The following is an 18,702-nucleotide window of genomic DNA, read 5'->3' as shown; positions in this document are numbered from 1 at the left end:
TTTAGACGAAGCAAGTTTGTTCATTACTTCGATTTTTGAATATTGTTTCAGAACAATGACTTCTGTTTTAGAAGGTTGACTTCTGTTTTCGAACAATTGACTTTAACAATAGCTTAGTTACTGATACGTAATGAGGTGCTGCTGGTAATGTTCAAGGTTGAAAGGTCTTTTGGAGAAGTTTTTTCTTATGTTGGTCCCTCCTCCCTACCTACACTCCTTTCCCCAGCTACCGACCCTCCGCACCTGCCTACCTACCCCATCTTCATACCCCACCCCACCTATCTACCAGCCCCCTAACTACCTTCACCTACATAGCTACCCCCTCCTCACCACGCTACCCCCTCCTCCTACCAAACTATCCACCCCCACCCCCTCCCCCCACCACCACCATCACCAACCCACATCCTAAAACTGAAAAGTGCGGCTGTTTTCACAAAAATTATAGTTTTATTAGGTTTTTAATGTTGTTGTTTTTCTCTTTAATGATTCTGATATAGGTTTAATGATTAGAGATTATATTGCACCACTCTTCGAGTAGTTTCCGGTATTCTTCCGGCTATGTCTTTAAGCAAAATTTTTGCTTGCTTTCAATTTGACTGAAGTGATTTTTTTACGCTTGTCTTTTTGGTTTTTGTGGGTGATTTTCATTGCACGTATTCAGAAATTAATTTTGTGGAAAAACTTGCTAAAAAACCAATTAGGAGCTAGGTGCGTGCATAGCCACTGTAGGGTAGTGGGTATGTCCATGACTCTGAGCCGAGAGGCTTTAGGTTCGAACCCCTCCCTCCCCTGTCAGAAAGTTTTTGCGTCATAAAAGTTTTTCAAAACTATGCTTGTTTTAAATTTTCCGGCTCGCCAGTTGTTCAAGAGTAATTATTCCGATTTTATTCGGCTTAAATTATTTTTTACGCGATAGAAATGTATTGAAATATTTCAAAACAGTTAGTTGAAAAAAGGTTCTATACTCAAGTTATGGTTTATCCGTGTGACTACAATCCAGTTACTGGAATTAAATATCGTTTTGTTGTTTTATCTCAGACCTTGAAGAGAAGGTCGGCTATCACTTGAGCTCTTGAAACTTTGCGAGAAGACGCGAAGTTACAAGTACCGAAAAATTGTCGTTTCAAACACAGAAGAAAACCAAAATCTTTAAAAATAGTTTTATAGTTTTTCACAAAGTGATGACATTGGTTCAAGGACTTGCTTTTTCCACAAAAGAAAAAATATCTCGTTTTTTGTTGTTGAAGTTTTTGAAACAATTTTTTTTGCCCAACACAGGGTCGGAATTTGTACAAGAATGGAACACAAGTTGTCTTTAGTTGTGATTTCGTGAGATTATTTTTCTCTTGTCACATCAACCATCGGCATTTAAATTCTAGTCTTTTATAAAGTGTTATAAACGGCGTGAGCATATTCTGTTTTGAACTGTTGAGGTTTAATTTTTTAAAAGGACTGAAAATCGAAGATTTTTGGTTGGTCATGCTGGATTAATATAACTCTTAATGTATCCGGATATTGGAGTTTATTGGCGATTTGGAAGAAATTTTGATAAAAAATTTGACGGCTAATGGCCGGAAAAATTTGGCTAATGGCTAGATGGAAATGGAGACCATAAAAAAAATCTCTCTGTCATATGTCAGCCTACCATAATTTATCATTATAAAATGGCTGAAATATAAGACTTTTACTATTTAAATATTTTTTGTAAAGTTTTCATGGGCTTCATTTGTTCTACACGAATTTTAATTAAAGCTGTGAAGCCCTAGGCTGAGCGGAGCTACATTACAGTGCTCTTCGTTTTTCGACTCGAAGAGGAGTATTAAATTAATTTGTTCCTTCAGGCATCAAATGGTACCTGAAGAGGACAGCTGAAGAGCGGGAAAGCTCATCTAGCAGCTGCCCCAAGAAGTATGAAATCAAACAAAGACAAGGAAACAAATAAAGACACGATAAATACAATGAATTGCGGAGTTCAGATTCAATTTAAAACCGTCAAAAAAAAAAATTAAGTAGATACTACCTTATATAACTTATATATTGGTGCAACCCCCGACGGCATGCAGGGCGCCTCACAGCGCTGCCGACTTGAGAGTCTAAGTACATTCTGAAATGATTAGAATGACTACATGTTGAGATTCTACATGTTTTTTTAGCTGAAGTCGTGACTTACACTTTGACTTTTGTTCTCGAACATTGACTTCTGTTTTAGAACGTTGACTTCTGTTTTCGAAAACTGGACTTTAAAAGTAGCTTAGATTGTAATGTATAGTAATTAATCACCGATGGTAATATTCAAGGTAAAATTTCGAGAATTTTGATAACATATAAGTCCCTACCACTCATCCAAACTACCCTTTCCCCACCCCAAGAAAAACTACCCCCCCCCCCCCACAAACACACACATTGCCCCCCACGCCTACCCCCACTCCAGACCTCCTACCCCCACACCTGAACCACCTACCCCAACTACATCACCCCCCACACTCCTTACCCCACAGCTAAACAGCTAATCCCCCCCACTACCCACCCCACCTGCCTACGTGCATTTCTACCCCATAATTTATTTTTTCACGCTTTATATTGCTTTTTATTTCTTTTTTCACATATCGGAAATAGGTAGGGTTAGATAAAGGTATTTTATTGCACGACTCTCCGAGTTGTTGCCGCTATTCTACCGGCTATGTTGTTTTTGTTTCGTCGCCTGACGCTCTTTTTTTGTTTTACATTTCACACAGCAAAGCTAAAAAAGTCAAATTTTCGGATTAACTTCTGTCACTTACTAACGACGTTTGTGCGAAGGACGTCATTTCTCAAATTCTTTAGCCAAAGTTTCTAGGTCATTTGCGTGATAAGATTTTGATCATACGTGACTTACCTCACTCAATAAAATGACTTTTGCACTTTAAAACTTAAGTTTAATTTGAATTTGTTTAAGGTCAAAGGAACTCCTATGTGCAGTAATGCACCCTAATAAGAGGCTTCTGTGGAATGAATTTTAACAAGCTTTTTTAATTTATCGCTGAATATTCTGTAGCCTAGTTTTTTGGTCGGCGTCGAATTTTTTTTTTCAATTTAGATCTGTATCTGTTTCTATCTCTATTATATGGCACGCAGGTCTATTCTTTCGCAGCTATTCCGGCAATCTGCCGGCTATATTTACATATTTAAGCAAAAGTTATAAAGCCCGGAGGGGCAGATAAAAGTGGTCAGAGGGCTCAGCTATTATCTGTCCCACAATGAAGCGTATTCATAGTAGAATAAAAACTAATGGGGAGAAAAGCAAAAATTTAATAGCGTTTTCTCATTACTCTCCTTCTCCTTCCTGAAGATAAGATAAATTATATCTACAAGCTTATCAGACAAACAGTAGCATTTAATCAGGGAAATGGATGAGTTCAGTTTGAATTAGTTTGAGATCAAAGGTCAAAGGAATTAGTTTGAGGTTAGAGTTTGAACTCGTATGTGTAATAAAGTTCCCTAATAAAAAAGCTTCTGTGTATTGAGCTTTAACAAGCTTTATTAAATTACCGCTGGATTTTTTTCATAGATTTTTAAGCCACGCCAATAACTTTTTCAACTTGTATCTGTATCTGTTTCTATCTATATTATAAGCCACGCAAGTCTATTTTCTTCGTGCAATCTGCCCGCTATGTTAGTATTGAACTCTGGGTAAAGATTTTCTCATTTTATTCTCTTATGATTTGTTCTAGATTTCACTAAATGAAAGATCGCTCTCTTTCCTCTGACTAGAAATTGAGCAACGTTTGGGAATGAGAGGTTTCAGAACAACATGTGCGTCCACACATTACCGAGCCTCTATTTTATGTTATGTATGTTAATGGTTCATTCAGAAAATTAGTTGTGTTTGTTATTGAGCAATTGGAACATCCGTAAATAAAAAGAGCACTTCTGGAAAGGATTTGGAAAGATTTTATTACGGTTTTGAATATTATGTTAATAGACATGACATTGGATCATGTTCTTTTAGAGCGTGCGTACGAGATGTGTGTGGAAACAGGTGATATTGAGAGCGCAGGAAGTGACTGTAGAGTAACAGTGCAGCTGTTCGGACAAGGGGGTGCATCTTCTACCCCTATAACACTGCACAAGAGAGAAGATACCCTAGAAAGAGCTAACAAAGATATACATCAGGTTAATCGTGTTTTAGCTTCGGGAACGATCTTTTTTGAAGCGTTACACCCTTCAACACCCTTAGTTGTATTCTTTACTGGTTGGTTCGCTATCCGTAGAGCTATCAGATATCACTCTGGACATTTAATGATTTTTTGTTCCCTGAGTTTTGACGTTTTAGCGACTATTGGTTGTCTTTATGGTATTGATACCGTAGTCGAAGTTCATTGCTTTTTCGTTGGACTCCTGGGTTGAAATTTCTTTGATTTCATACAAGGATCATATATGATTTCATACTGATCATACTCGATTTCTTAGTACGATCCTAGTATGAAACCAAAGAAATCATATATGATCCTTGTATGAAATCCAAGAACTCATAGATGAACCATTCATGAAACGAAAAAAAAAACACGCTGGAAAAAGTGTATGATCCTTGTATGAGATCAAAGAATTCATATATGACCTAGTATGATTTCAAAGTATTTTCAATTTTTAATTTTCCTTTTACCAATGGAATTGCCAATTATGGCTTCATTTGTTTCACCTGAAACTCACTAATTGATTTTTTTCCTTGTATCATTATTATTTTTTGTATGATCCTGTATGAATACTAAGAAATCATACAAATCACATATGACCTAGTATGATTACAAAGAAAAAATTTCTTTTCAAGACTTTCTGAATCATTGATTATTTTTTTTTTCAGTATCAGTATGTTAGAACATAACGAAAAGGAGCCTTTTGAGAGAAGGTTTTAATTTCCGTATGATCCTTGTATTACGATTTTTATAATAGGTGACTGAAACCCGGGCTGTGACTGAAACCTCTGTATCAATTTAAAGTTTTTTAAAATATCAACGTGTGAGATGAACCATTTTCGTTGAATTGCTTATTCTTAAAAGGTTATGCGGCTTAGAGCCAGCGGCCTGACATCCCTCGCAAAGTCTTTCTAATGATTTTCATAATTTTTAGACACGACATAGCATGATCTGACACCCAGGGTTTTGTTTATTCTTTTATATCGAAATTTCCTAATGTAATATGCTTGTCGATTTGGTGTGATGACGTGGCACTGTTTTGTTTTGAGTATTGCTCTTGTGATGTGTGTGAAATAGCGGAATAAGTAATCGTTTTTGCGTACAGGTGGCATTAGAGGACATTGGTTCATTGAGGAGGATGAGAGTGAGCGTGGAACCTGCTGGGGCTAGAACGTCTTGGTATCTGCAACAGGTAAATTTTATTTAGTTCTTTCAATGCTTCCTTTAGTGTTCAAAATTCGGCAACATTACTGCTCAAATGAACTCTATCTTCTTAGCTGATTTTTCGGACAAAATTATTACAGTTTTGGTCAAATGTACCTCTACTTTAGATAACAATGCGAGATACATCAACGTTTGATCTGTTCGCGTTCAAATGTGTCGATTGGTTTGACCCCAAACGAAAAATACTCAAACGAGATCTACCTGCCACTTTCAACGGACACCAACTCATACAGCGTATGTTCAGTTACTACAAAATGTTTCTAAACATTCATGAAAAGTTTTCTAACGCAAAGAAAATTGCCGATGATATCAGTAAAAAAAGTCTGTTTTGGTGCGTATTTGGACTCTGAAGTTATCTGAAAATGTATTTTTGTGACGGAATTCAACTTTGCTCCAAACTAACGTCTCTCTGACTAATCACTGTTTTCAAAAAAGGAAATTATTAGAATTTTATTCATCATTGAATTCTCGGATAATCCAAGTGTTACTACCTGAGTACAAGGATGAAGTTAAAAGTTCAATGATTGCCTTTTTCACCTACACCCTGTTTAATTATTTTCTTACTTCACAATTGTTGTTCCGACCCCACTTGTGGGGGAAGGAACTATATACTCAAATGGGTTTTTTTGTTCAGTCAATTTTGGCCGATCGATATATTAATCGTAGAGAAATGTGAGTGGTATCATCAAAAAGCTCGTCCAGCCTAGAATTTGAAATTAAAAAGATTTTTTTGAATTTCGTATTTTTCGAGGAGTTATCGAGGATTGAAGTTTAGTGTAAACACGTGATATTTGGTATGATTTCGTTCACTTTTAGTGAAATTTTTCTTCAAATTATGATCTTTTCTGTAAAAATTTTTCATTCAAATATACATTTCACACCACAAAAGGAATCATTTTCGTATTCCTAATACACGAAATGTGATAAAAAAGAATAGTTCTTGTCTCATAGGGAAGTTTACTATAAAAAAATTCCAACTCTATTTGAGAGCTGTTTTTTTCTTACAAAACTTCATATTTTTTAGGTCACCAAGAGACTGGTCACTTTTTATATCGATGTTTGGTTAATGATAAACCTGATTTACAGTAAAATGACGCTTAATGAACAATAAACACGTTTTAAAGGAATCGGACATATTTTTTATGGCTTCGACTCTGAGCTTTTGTAATTTTTATTGAAATTTTGATTTTCTTTTTGAGGTTTTATTAAATTTTTGGAGCCCTATGGCATTGAATCGTTGACTAAAAGTGCAATGGGTTTCGTAATGAGCATTAGTGAAGCTGTTCAGTGCTTTGATTGGACAGCTAATGGCTGTTAAAACTTTATAAACATTAAACAAGATTTTTTAAACATTAACTGATCATAAACTTGTTTGTGTAAACTTTAAGTCAGCCTCAGTACTGACAGGATCCTTCTCCTTTCTGCTACAACGAAAACTAATCTGTTTAGTGGTTTCATCTTCTAACTAATGCTTTTATGAGTTCGATGCCACAAGATTTCAAAAACAATTTTAAATTTTGGATAGCTCCCGTTGGTTTAGGGAAGACCTTCAATGGAGCATAGATAAAGTTTCAAGCGAAAAGTTTATGGTGTAAATGGCTTCGACATTTTCTTCTCGCACTTTTCTACTGACTTTTTGGTTTTTGCCTCTATTTGTTGTTGTTTTCATAGTCATAAGACTTATTGTGATATTATATTGGTTACCCATGCAGGACAAATCGTCTTTGTCCTTCTATCGAGTCATGACTGAGCGTATTTATTGACTTCTGTTGAAAGCTATTGAACTTATTGTCTGTTAAGACTTTAAAAATAATTTTTCAAAAAAATTTTTGCCTGTATTTGTTCTTGTTTTCTTAGTCAATGACTTTTTGTAATGACTTATCGTATCGATGACTTGTCAATGACAAACATCCTTATCGTACCATCTAGGCATAACTCTTATGCTCCCATTGAAGGCTTTTATTGCCTTTAGCTAAAAAGCAATTGAGTTTAATGATGTTGATACTAACGGTTTTCTCAGAAATTTCGTGGTTTTAATGTATTTGTACATATTTATTGATATTTTAAAGTCATATTGAAAGGAAGAATCTCACGCTGTTAAAAATTAATGGATGATAGAAAAGTCCTTACCGAAAAGTTTTTTTTAATGCTTCGACACTTTTATCGCTCAATTTTTTTTTTGAATTAGCGGTTTTTGCCTATTTTTGTAATCTTTAAGTAGGCGTAAAATACTGACCGGTCTCAAAAGCTTGTAATTGAGTATTCGAGGATTGATGTTACCCGAGGCAGTCATTTTATAGCGAATAGTTTCAAAGTTTATGATATTATATATTTTCAATGATTTTTTAAACTTTTCAGTTTTTGTTTTTTTTTTCGTCAACTTGTTGCTTATTCTCATCATTGAGAGGTCTCTTTTAATTTCCTGTATTCGAAAAATTTAAGTTTCCATTGATATCGTTTCGTAACTGTTATTTTGTTTGTGGACAATATGCGTTTAGATAAAAGTTTTAGTGGTGTACTTGTGCTTCTTTTTCTCTACTTTTAGCACATTCGCGTAATAACAGATCCCAATGATTTTCAAATGTGGCCCAAATGCACTTATTTAGTCCTTCAGTATAATTGCACTAGTATGAATGAGAATGGAAGGAAGAATACATAGATACATAGTATTCAGATAATAGCTAATGATTTTAATGGCTTCAATAATTTGTGTTTTCGCAAATTGTTTAATTTTTTGAGATTTTGCTTCTGTAGTCCGTTCATATGGCTTAATCTAACCACCGACAGGTCCTGTTGGTTTCATAATGAATGTTTAGTAAATTTATTAAGAATTATTTCGTTAAAAGATAATGATTTTAAACCTTTAGAAATTATTTGGTTTAAAAAAAGTTGATTGATTTTTCAATTTCGCCTTAATATTTCCTTTTGTCGACTTTGTTACCTAGTGTCATTAAGGAAATTTGCCATCTGCTGTATAGTATGGACAAAGTAAATTTGTGCAGTTAAGGTTTCAAACGATTGCATTTTGGCGTTGTTACTAGGTGCGTTCAAGTTTAGATACTTAGTTTTTGGCGTGAAATTTTTGTTCTTGCTTCTTTTGTTGTTTTTTTTTCTCGCAGTTTTTCAATGAAAGATCTCGTCAGCGCTGTGATGAGGCATGGAATTAGGCAATTCAACTAGTAGTTAGGTTTTTAAACGTTTTTTAAAACTCAAACATCTATTTTTATTATCTCTTCATTTGGTTGACAACTAAGTCAAAAGTGTAGATGAGCTCGGGTCGGAACATCATGTGCGAACGCACATTAACGAGCATCCTTTTTTTGAATAGCAACTATTTTCAGCTTTGAAAAAATAGTGACTCTGAGGATAGTGACCAGCCACGTAAAGATCATGACCGAGTTTGCTACCCAGCTCTATCGCGCTAGAGAATTAAAAATAAAATGATTTCTTTCTATGCTTTTGCTTGCAAGTGAACAGCATAAGTCCGGAAAAACCTATTATTTTTGCGTATACCCCTAACTGGGTTTTATTAGTTTCCTGTTTGCAGCGACATCCTACGTGGTGTACGTGAAAACAAGTGACATCTCTTTTGCGGGCACAGATGCCAATGTGTACTTGACCCTGTTCGGGTCCAACGGAGACAGCGACGAGATACAGCTCTCAAGTAGCAGAACATACACAGACAAGTTCGAGAGAAATCACACTGATGAATTCGAATGGAACAATATACTGTCACTGGGCGACTTGTTCAAGGCAAGGATCAGACACGATAATTCAGGTATCCGTCTTTTTTTTAAGAAAAACATCTATTCTTGCCATTGAAAATACCTCGAATTTTTATTGGACTGTAGATAAATCTCTTGGTATCTCGCACCTGCTATCTTAGTATAGTACATAATGTTCGATTGTATAGGGCCACCGATCCTTCTGGACAGCATCTTTTCAAATTGATATCGGAAAATGACCTCTATGCTATTATCACATAACTCTTCTGAGTTAGGAAAAGTGATAGTAAGCTAATTAATGTTGTTTCGGTTAGCCAAAGCTTTCAACTGAGTTTATCTATTCTTGCAAGTTGACATCATACTTGTATGCATCAACTTGATAGGATCTGTGATAATCGACACTCATATTTTGCCGTTGAAATTGATAGTTCTGTTGTATGTTTTGCACAGATGCACTACTTAACGGTTTGTCTATCAGTGTTATATGTCTTTGATGTTCAACACCTATACATTTAGATATCACAGAATGATGTCAGTTATCGATTAGTTTAGATAGATAGATCGTTCATTGCATAGAATAGACACATATTCAATAAACGGGATCCATACAGAAACGGGATAAAGTGGTAAAGCGATACACAGTGAGCTTTAGTTCAGTGAGCTTTACCAATCTCTATGCCCGACCATTCACCGAAACTGCCGCTATAGATTAATTTTTTATTTTTAAATTTGAACCTTACGCCGTTTTTTCCTCACTCTCTTTTTCTGTGCTCCTATTACCCATTGAGACTATCGTGCCTAAGCTTATGCTAGCTCGAACTATTAACCCCACTGTAGTCGTTTGAGAGCATTGCTTTCGATGTTACCGGTTTTATTTACTATAAGACCCACCAAGCCATTTTATGAACAGACTTGGAATCTCTTTGATATGTTTTAGATCTATTTTCCCGCCAATGCTAGTGGAGATTCGAAGTTCACGTTTGAATTGTTATTCAGCAATATTATTATATAAAAACGTTTTTAATTGCTCTCAAACTAAGTTTGTAGAAATTATATTAGTCCTCTGGTATTCTTTATGCATTTTTAATTGTAAAATTCACCGAAGCTGACACAAAGTCATGGAATAAAAGGCAGGATCTGTTTGGTTGTTTGAACCCCCCTCACTAATTAACAATAGCTGGAGAATTGAAGCAACAAACATTAATAAATTTCTTAATCCAATTTTGTCAACCTAAATTCATTTTCTTTTCAATTTTGTTATGTATATTTTTACGCTTGCGACATTTTTTTTTGCTCAGATGTTTATTTTCGTTCAAAGTATTCGGTGGCGAGAACAACTACTACGTTTATGTCTATGCAGTGCACATTCTTTCTTTGCTGAATCAATTGAAAGTGGAAAAGAATTTTTAACTCAGGTAAAACGGAAAACTTTGCTTTGTTTTCGGACGTTTTCTTATAAAATTTTTTAGCGGGCTTATTTTTTGATAAGAATTGCAAGCTTATGAGAAGATAAGTTGCAAATCGTTTTTAATTGCTCTTGAACGATGTTTGAAGCAATTATTGTAAACGTATTGGTCTTTATTTAAAGCAAAATTTCCTCTTGACATTTTTGCGCTTTTGTTCTAGAGCATTCCGTGACTTCACGTCTTCATTTTGACTGTTGCTGATGTAAAATTGGTTGTTAGTTGTTGAGTAACCACTCGGTTGTAGCTTAGTGGTTAAGATGTCTCACTGCTCTCCAGGAGGTAGCTGGTGCGAACCGCTATCAGGGCCAAGTTTTCTCACCCAAACAATTTCTAAACTACAACCCTAAAATAAATTGCCTCACCTTTTGTTCGAGAGCAATTCATACGACTCTAAATGGTTTATGTTAGCTACCAGAACACGTGTTCTTTGTTTCATGCCTTTTGTCAGACAAATTTTAGTTTATTTTGAGGTCCTTTTCTTATTTTTAAAAAGTTTCCGGTTGTTTTACATCGCTCATAGTTGTCATCATTTACCTCAGCTAGCTAATGGCTGATATTCTCTTCAAATGAAAGTAGCGTAAGAGAAAAGTACAGCCAAAATATTTTGTTACCCAACTTAAGTGAAATGAGTAGCCATGAATGAAATCTGATACCCTAATTTGTTTTTCCTCAACCATTTTAGCGATTATACCTAATATTAAAGTACTTGTTGTACTGTTTGACAGCTATTTTTTACAGCTCAGTTCCTGCGTTGTTCAATGATTATTTCCTGAAAAGAATCTACAAGTTGAAACAAAATTCAATCGTTTTTTAGGTTTCTCGTCTTGGCTTTTAGTATCTCACCTTTGGTTACCATGTGTTGTATAGCCTAATATTCACTCACTTGAGTTTAATTTCAATTGAAGTGATATTCTCAAGATCTATTGAAGCATTTTGCTTATATCTTTTAAGTGTGACTACATTTATTTTTTGCTCCAAAGTCAGATGTTTTTGATTAATAGCTTCGTCAGTTGTTCCATCTAGCTACTCTTGCGCTTTTTGGTGAAAAATCGGCAACAAGTTTTATATATAATTGCTGTCGAACGACGTTTGAAGCAGTTATTGCAAACATGTTGTTTTCTTATGCAAAATTTTTCCTTGACCGTTTTGAGTTTTCGAGTGAGTTTTAGGCTCCCGACTTTTTCGTTTTGCGTGATGAAATTTTCTCTCCCATTCTCAAATAGCAGCGGTGGAACTCAAGTAGCATTATCTCACAGAAAAGTGCGCCAAAATTGTTGTATTTTTCACTTTAAATCTGGTAATAGTGGAAAATAATAACCTCTAATGACGTCATCTGGAGCCCCAGGGTGATTTTTGTTACCCCCCCCACCCTCAACTGAAACAGGCTGCAAGAGATTCGAATTCTCACTAGGCGTTCAAGAGCAATTTTTCTATGTTAGTCGGTCATGTTTTGTTTTGCAAACTTTCTTGTTCAAATTCAGACGCGACCAAAAAAGAAGATCAAAAAGATGTTTAAGAATTCTGTCCTTGGTTGACCTCTAGTAATACTCACAGAAATTCGTTCATGCTTAGATCGGCTTCAAATTGCTGCGAGAAGCAATTGACATTATTCATACCTGCCCTCATATTCTCAGCCGGCTATTATAGCGGTCCTATTTTTTTTTACAATTAAAAGAATATGAATTGTATTGGGGCGCTGTCTTTTTTTTAAGATCTGTTCACACATTTTCATGATTTTTGAAGTCAAATTGGAGTAGTGATTTTGGTCATGCCGAAACAGGAAATGGAGCGAAAAAGCGAGTGGTTTTGCGGCGTGAATTTTTTTCACTCTAATTTTAAAGTAGAGTGCGAAAATGGTGTTTGAACAAAAATTCGGTTTCTCGGTAGTGGTTTTTTGTTCACATGCGGCAATTTCACTCTGATTTTTACTGTTTTTTTCAATTTTTTGGATCGGATTTTTTTTCGAAATGGTTTTCGCAATCCATTCACAGCTCATTCTGGGCCTAGTTTTTTTGTTTGAATGAAATTTTCATTTCTCGCGAGTGGTTTTTTTGTTCACATGCGGCATTTTGACATTGATATTTTGTTTTTTTTTCTTATTTTTTGATCTGATTTTTTAAAAATGGTTTTCTCAATTCACTCATAGTCCATTCTAGGTCTAGTTTTTCTGTTTAGTCAATGAAAATTATTTGAATTGTTCGTCAGGACTTGTCCTGCTATGTTTTTTTTACTTTGTCGAACTTTTTTCGCTTTACCATTTTGCCGCTTGTTCGACATTTTGCGTGAAATCTTTTTGACTTCTCTAGGCTAGTTTCTCTCTTCTCTCATTCTGCTAAAATTGAATTTGAACATCAGTTGCTCAGCAAAGCAATTCAAAATGAACCGAGTCAGTATAAAAAATTGAAGTCGGAAATAGAAACGGGATAAACCCATAAAGCCCAATTTTAGATGCCCGCTATTTGAACGTTGTTCCTATAAGTCTTAGTTATCATCTCTAATGCTTATTGGTATTGATAGTAGCCCCTGTAGCCCCTCTCTAAGAAACAGAAGTATGTTCAACTACAAAATGCCATCAAAATAAATCAGACTTAAAAAATTCTTTTGTACAAAAATCTTTTTTTTTCAATATCTTCTATTCGTTCAATCCCAATCATGCTTATTGGAATCAACGGCGGCCATTTTCCGGCAATCTGCCGGGTATGTTAAATATTGAATTGATGAGTCTGAAAATTGAATCAATAAATTATATCTGCAGCTGAAGTGATGATATCTATCATGTCAAATGGTAGCAGGGGTCCTTCAGGAAACTTCATTGCTCTCAAATGGCAATTATTGCAGTTTGTTTATATTTGGACCACTAGACTTTTAACTGCCTATTTTTGTGCTCCCGCACCGTCACCAAATGTGGTTTGACTATTTTAATAGCTTCCCTAATCATGAGAAAGCTACTATCAAAGCCTACCCTTTAAGATTGTCTGAGAGCATATGTTTTTAACATTATTCTTTGAGTGGCCTTCGATCAGCCCGGACGGGTTTTTCCGAAGAGTGGAAGAGATCTATATTTGTGAGTCAAAAGGGGTTGTACTGTGTGATTTTTCATCCTCTCTTTATTGGTTAAGAACTGTACTGATATGGAAATTTTCGGATTCAACGGTTTTTATTCCTGTGCTTAATTTTGATTTAATGCACACAATTAGTAATTTATAAATGTTATCTCATTAATTGATTGTCATTTGAGTACTACAAAGGAGCGCTTTGACTTTTTTCACTTTGTTAGTGAGAAATATGAGAATGCTCGTATCAAAGCTCCGAATTTTGGACCGCGATAGTTGCTTCTCTAATAATCACATTAGATTAGATTAGCGAAATTGGTAGAATATTGTTTTAAAAAATTCAAGGAAACTAGAGGGTGATTATTATCATTTAAAAATTTTGAAACTTTGAAATGTGGTCAATGATTAATTGGACATTGAGGTCGGTTCTACTTCTTTTCACCCCTATTCATTTAACCCCCATTTAATCTCGATTTATTCACCCCTCTCATTTAACCCCTCTATAATTTCACCCCTCTATCATTTCATCACGCCAATAAGAGCCGACATTAAAGGCATGTTTTGTCATAATTAAGTGGATAAATTAATCCCACGTTCGGTTGTGATAGTTTCATATCAAGTCCCACGAGCTGCTAAGGCATGACCAAATGATTATATTGCTAATTTAATAATCCTTATTTTATAGAAAGATTAAAATCCGGGTGAAATGATAGAAGGGTTAAAAGATAGAGGGTTTAAATGATACAGGGGTGAATAAATCGGGGTGAATAGGGGTGAAAAAGCGGGACACCATTCAAGTCATTGCCTAAAGAACAAGTTACTTAAATATGCTTAAAAGTATATTATGGTGATAAAAAGTGGATTTATTATCGTCATTTTTTTGCGTTGTTAAAAGTCGGTGAAATGAGAAAACACTGATTTTCTTTTGTTGCTGATAATGGGCTGTTGTGTGTACAGCTTTGAACCCTTCTTGGCATCTGCACAGCATAGAAGTAGAAGATAAAGGTTCTTCTCAAAGTGGTGGAGGCGGAACTGGACCCGCAAGATGGCGCTTCATGTGCAACAAATGGCTGTCAACTTCCAAGGATGATAAGACATTGGTGAGGGACCTTGTGTGTGATAGTGGCCCAGGAACTTCGGGAAGCAAAGGTGGTGGAGAGGGAAAAACTACTGGTTAGCGACAAAAATGTGATAGCGGCTTGTTGAATTTCATCGAATTGAAGTTCTGAAAAACTTAATTAACTTTTAAGTGACAGTTAATATAATTGTAGAACAACCTACTCGTAAGCTTAATATCCTGTTAGATTTTTTTTCAAATGCAAAAAAAGTTTTACATAAAATTAAGTAATGTTTTCGATGCAAATTCTTTCACATTATACTTGCTTGACAATTTTAATTTTAAAAACCACAATCAATTCTTCACCTTGATGTTTGAGAAATTACAGCCTGAAATACAGAGATATATTGATCCAATTTCTTGGAATTAATTCTAAGAATTTGATATTTTTGAGAGCTTTATCTAATGCGTTGTTTTGATTTGTAGAGTACGAGGTTACAGTGCGTACAACAGATAAGAAGAAGTCTTCAAGCAGACACCACGCATTCATCACTCTGGTGGGACAGAGAGGATATTCCACTGAGCCGCTCTACATGGTCAACTACGCCAACAGTCGTCGCATTTTCAAACAGTTAGTTTTGCATTTAATAATAGTTACTTTTGCATCTAGTAATGGTTAGTTTCGCATGAGTTAGTTTCGCATTTAATATTACACAAAAAAATTAGCCCATTGAAAACTCTTGCTGCATTAGAAAATTTTGTCACGAAAAGGGTGTTACAACTAACAGACTATTTTTCTCTGCTATCACTTTCAAATTGTGGAAGATATTGTTCTGTTGGTTCAAAATCTTGCAACTATCTTGCGAGTTTGGATTTCCTGCGTCACTGGTAAAACTACTTTTTGTTTCTCCGGAATGCGTTTCCTTGGCTTTGTACCCACTAGGGTTGGAAACTATACTATAGATAAAAATCGATAGATAAAATCGAGCAACGTTGTTCGCTGTTACTTCCCCGGGGAGAAGCTTTCAAAATTTTGTGCTATTACTTGGCAATACTCCTAAATGACTCTGTTTCGTTACTTTAATCGATATTATAAGTAGTAATCATCGTTTTGAACTGATTCAAACCCAGCAAGATTCTTGCTGGGATTCGAATCTACAGATGATTCAAATCTTGTAAGAAAATGAAAAAGTAGGTATATTCCCTTGCATGATACATTGCAAGCGAGATTTTGAATTCTTCGATTACTAGGGAAGTTTGTAAGAGCAAACGGTTTTTTAACATTTACAGAGGCGAAGAGGACAAATTCACTTTCACATGTGAAAACGTCGGCAAACTTCAATCAATCATAATCGGCCACTTGGAAAAAGTACCCCCTGAAAAACAGGCAGCTATTTCACCCGGACCTTCGTCCCCTCATTCGAGTCCAGACAAGGAGACCAAAGATTGGCATTGCTATGACGTCACTGTTACAGAAGTAGAGACAAGGGACAAGTGGGTGTTTTTGGTCAACCAGTGGCTGAAACTGAGCAAAAATGCGTCAAATGCGCAATCCAGTGGCAATATAGTTTCAGTTCCAGTGTCAAAGTATGAACAGGGCGTAGCAACAGCTGCCAAAAGTTAGTTATCTTGAAAAAATGAGACGGAGAGAGGCTGGGTTGTTGTGGGCGTAGTTTTTTTATTGTTCACTCCATATCTTCTTTTTTCCCTTTTAGCACTCACTGAGGTCAAATACAAAGTGGACGTTTACACTGGAAACGAAAAAGGCGCCGGAACCGATGCCAATGTCTTCCTCCAAATCTTTGGCGACCTCGGAGATTCTGGGCGCCAAAAACTGAGCAAAAGCACAACATACACTGACAAGTTCGAAAAAGGTCACAAAGATTCCTTTGACCTTCAACTTCTTGACCTTGGGAAGTTGCACAAGTTGATAATCGAACATGACAACTCTAATTGGGGGGCCGCGTGGTTTTTGGATAAAGTTGAGATCACGAATACTGCATCAGGAGAATTTGTAGAGTTTCCGTGTTACAAATGGCTGGACAAAAGCAAAGGCGATCAGTTGATAAAAAGAGAATTAGTGCCAAGAACTGCCTAACTCACTCATATTCCATAGTCCATAGTTTAATTACTCAAATTTACCGGGTTCTGGTTCATCATTGAAAATAGTCAAGGTGGTCAGATTTTGCAGGCATCTTTAAATGCTGCCCAGTTTTTTAAATTTTAACTTGATGAACTGCATCCCTGGTTATTTCGAGCAATTTTAGTAATCTGCATTGTTTGTTCAATTATGCAAAAACTTGGCGTCTGTGAGTTCTCTCGAGTTTACATAGCAGAAATCTCACAATAAAAAAGCTACAGAAAACTTAGATATTTAGATAGTAAAAATGCCTCCCAAACGTGGGTTTCAGCAATTTTAAAATGTTTGATTTTAGAGCTCAATGAGCATTGAATTTTTTTTAAAAAAACTGATTGACGGATTGCCATGGTTTATTACGTTCTTGCACAGATTGAATAGCGAATATGACCAATCAAATCGACTGTACAAATCGCTTATTGTAAATGTGTTCTTTGATTGTAAATATGTTTGAAAATGCAAATTAACCCTCACTGTTTCCTCCTTTTTATTTATAACGAGACTTACGGCGAGGAAAAAAAATGGTCCTTTGGGAATTTTTAGAGTTTTGACAATTCAAAAATAATTTTGGTTTTATGTATTCATAAACATCAGATGACATTTGTATCGCTAGAATATTTTTGCATTACGATGGAAATAGTACATTCGAAAACAATTTGCAATTAATCCATATTACGTGTAATAAGAACAATGAAGTCTTGAATTGGTTCTGAACTCATTAGTAAATAAATTTGAACAGTAAAGTCTTAGGCTAGCTAAGTTTGTAGCAATTATATTATTCCGATGGTCTTTTTTGAGTGCGATTTTTCGTCTCAGCCATTTGACTTTTCGTCCTAAAAAACGCAATGAACAGGTAGCGCTTGGACGTGATTAAGTGGCCGAACAGCTCTCTTAGAGCATAACGCTTTACTAGTCTCTAAGTATGCGATACACCAAAATGGTTTTGAGGAGACAATTTTGGTGTGAAGGGCTGTTCTTTGTCTCAAAAGTTTGACCCGCCTCTATCATCCCCACCTCAGTTACACCAACCCCCGCCCCCAAACTCCCCGTCCACCCTCCTCCGAACCGGCGATTTGAAACCACTTCAAACCAGCTCTCGTCCACAATCCTACCCCCATCGCTTGACCAAACGCTTTACCCCCCCCCCCCCCCCTCGCGCTCACTCCCACCTGATGCATCCCTAAGTCCCAGCTGGCTCCTGCCGAAGCCAACTGCTCACCAGTCGTTTGAGAGCAATTGGCCGCAGGAAATTCGGTTATGTTTGGAGAGTTTTTATAGCTGCGAAGCTGTAAGCTGAGCGTAGCTATATTGCGGTGCTCTTGGTTTTTTTACAATTCAAAGAATTTGAATTGTATTGGGGCGCTGTCTTTTTTTTAGATCTGTTCACACATTTTCATGATTTTTGAAGTCAAATTGGAGTAGTGATTTTGGTCACGCCGAAACAGGAAATGGAGCGAAAAAGCGAGTGGTTTTGCGGCGTGAAATTTTTTCGCTCTAATTTTAAAGTAGAGTGAGAATACGGTGTTTGAACAAAAATTCGCTTTATCGGATTGATTTTTTGTTCACATGCGGCAATTTCACTTTGATTTTTACTGTTTTTTCGATTTTTTGATCGGATTTTCTTCTAAATGGTTTTTCCAATCCATTCATAGTCCGTTCTAGGTCTAGTTTTCTGTTTAGTCAATGAAAATTCTTTGAATTGTACGTCAGGACTTGTCCTGCTATGTTTTTTTGTTTCGTCGTCTGACGCTCTTTTTTCGTTTTACATTTGTTCACACCGCAAAGGTTAAAAAGTCAAATTTTCTGAATGACTTCTTCTTCTCACTAACGGCATTTGCGCGCGTGACGTCATTTCTCATTCGCTTTTG

At 35.9% G+C, this 18,702-nt stretch overlaps 1 protein-coding gene across 2 annotated transcripts in view; it reads left to right on the top strand.

Annotated features, from left to right (window-relative positions):
• The window catches only part of LOC142348119 (lipoxygenase homology domain-containing protein 1-like), a 208,432-nt gene extending 191,119 nt beyond the window's left edge, over nt 1-17,313 (top strand). For both annotated transcript variants that reach the window (XM_075399300.1, XM_075399299.1), the window contains 8 exons: nt 3,989-4,152; nt 5,278-5,364; nt 5,504-5,630; nt 8,944-9,174; nt 14,598-14,813; nt 15,184-15,328; nt 15,988-16,316; nt 16,413-17,313. In XM_075399300.1, coding sequence (XP_075255415.1) covers nt 3,989-4,152; nt 5,278-5,364; nt 5,504-5,630; nt 8,944-9,174; nt 14,598-14,813; nt 15,184-15,328; nt 15,988-16,316; nt 16,413-16,795 — 1,682 coding nt within the window. In that variant the 3' untranslated portion in view covers nt 16,796-17,313. The remainder of the gene's footprint in view (nt 1-3,988; nt 4,153-5,277; nt 5,365-5,503; nt 5,631-8,943; nt 9,175-14,597; nt 14,814-15,183; nt 15,329-15,987; nt 16,317-16,412) is intronic.
• Nucleotides 17,314-18,702: the final 1,389 nt, after the last annotated feature.

Source organism: Convolutriloba macropyga, chromosome 10 (assembly GCF_964194025.1).
Source record: "Convolutriloba macropyga chromosome 10, txConMacr16.3, whole genome shotgun sequence".
Classification (NCBI taxonomy): domain Eukaryota; kingdom Metazoa; phylum Xenacoelomorpha; order Acoela; family Convolutidae; genus Convolutriloba; species Convolutriloba macropyga.
The sequence above is the reverse complement of the archived record's forward strand: the minus strand, read 5'-3'. Positions and strand labels throughout refer to the sequence as shown.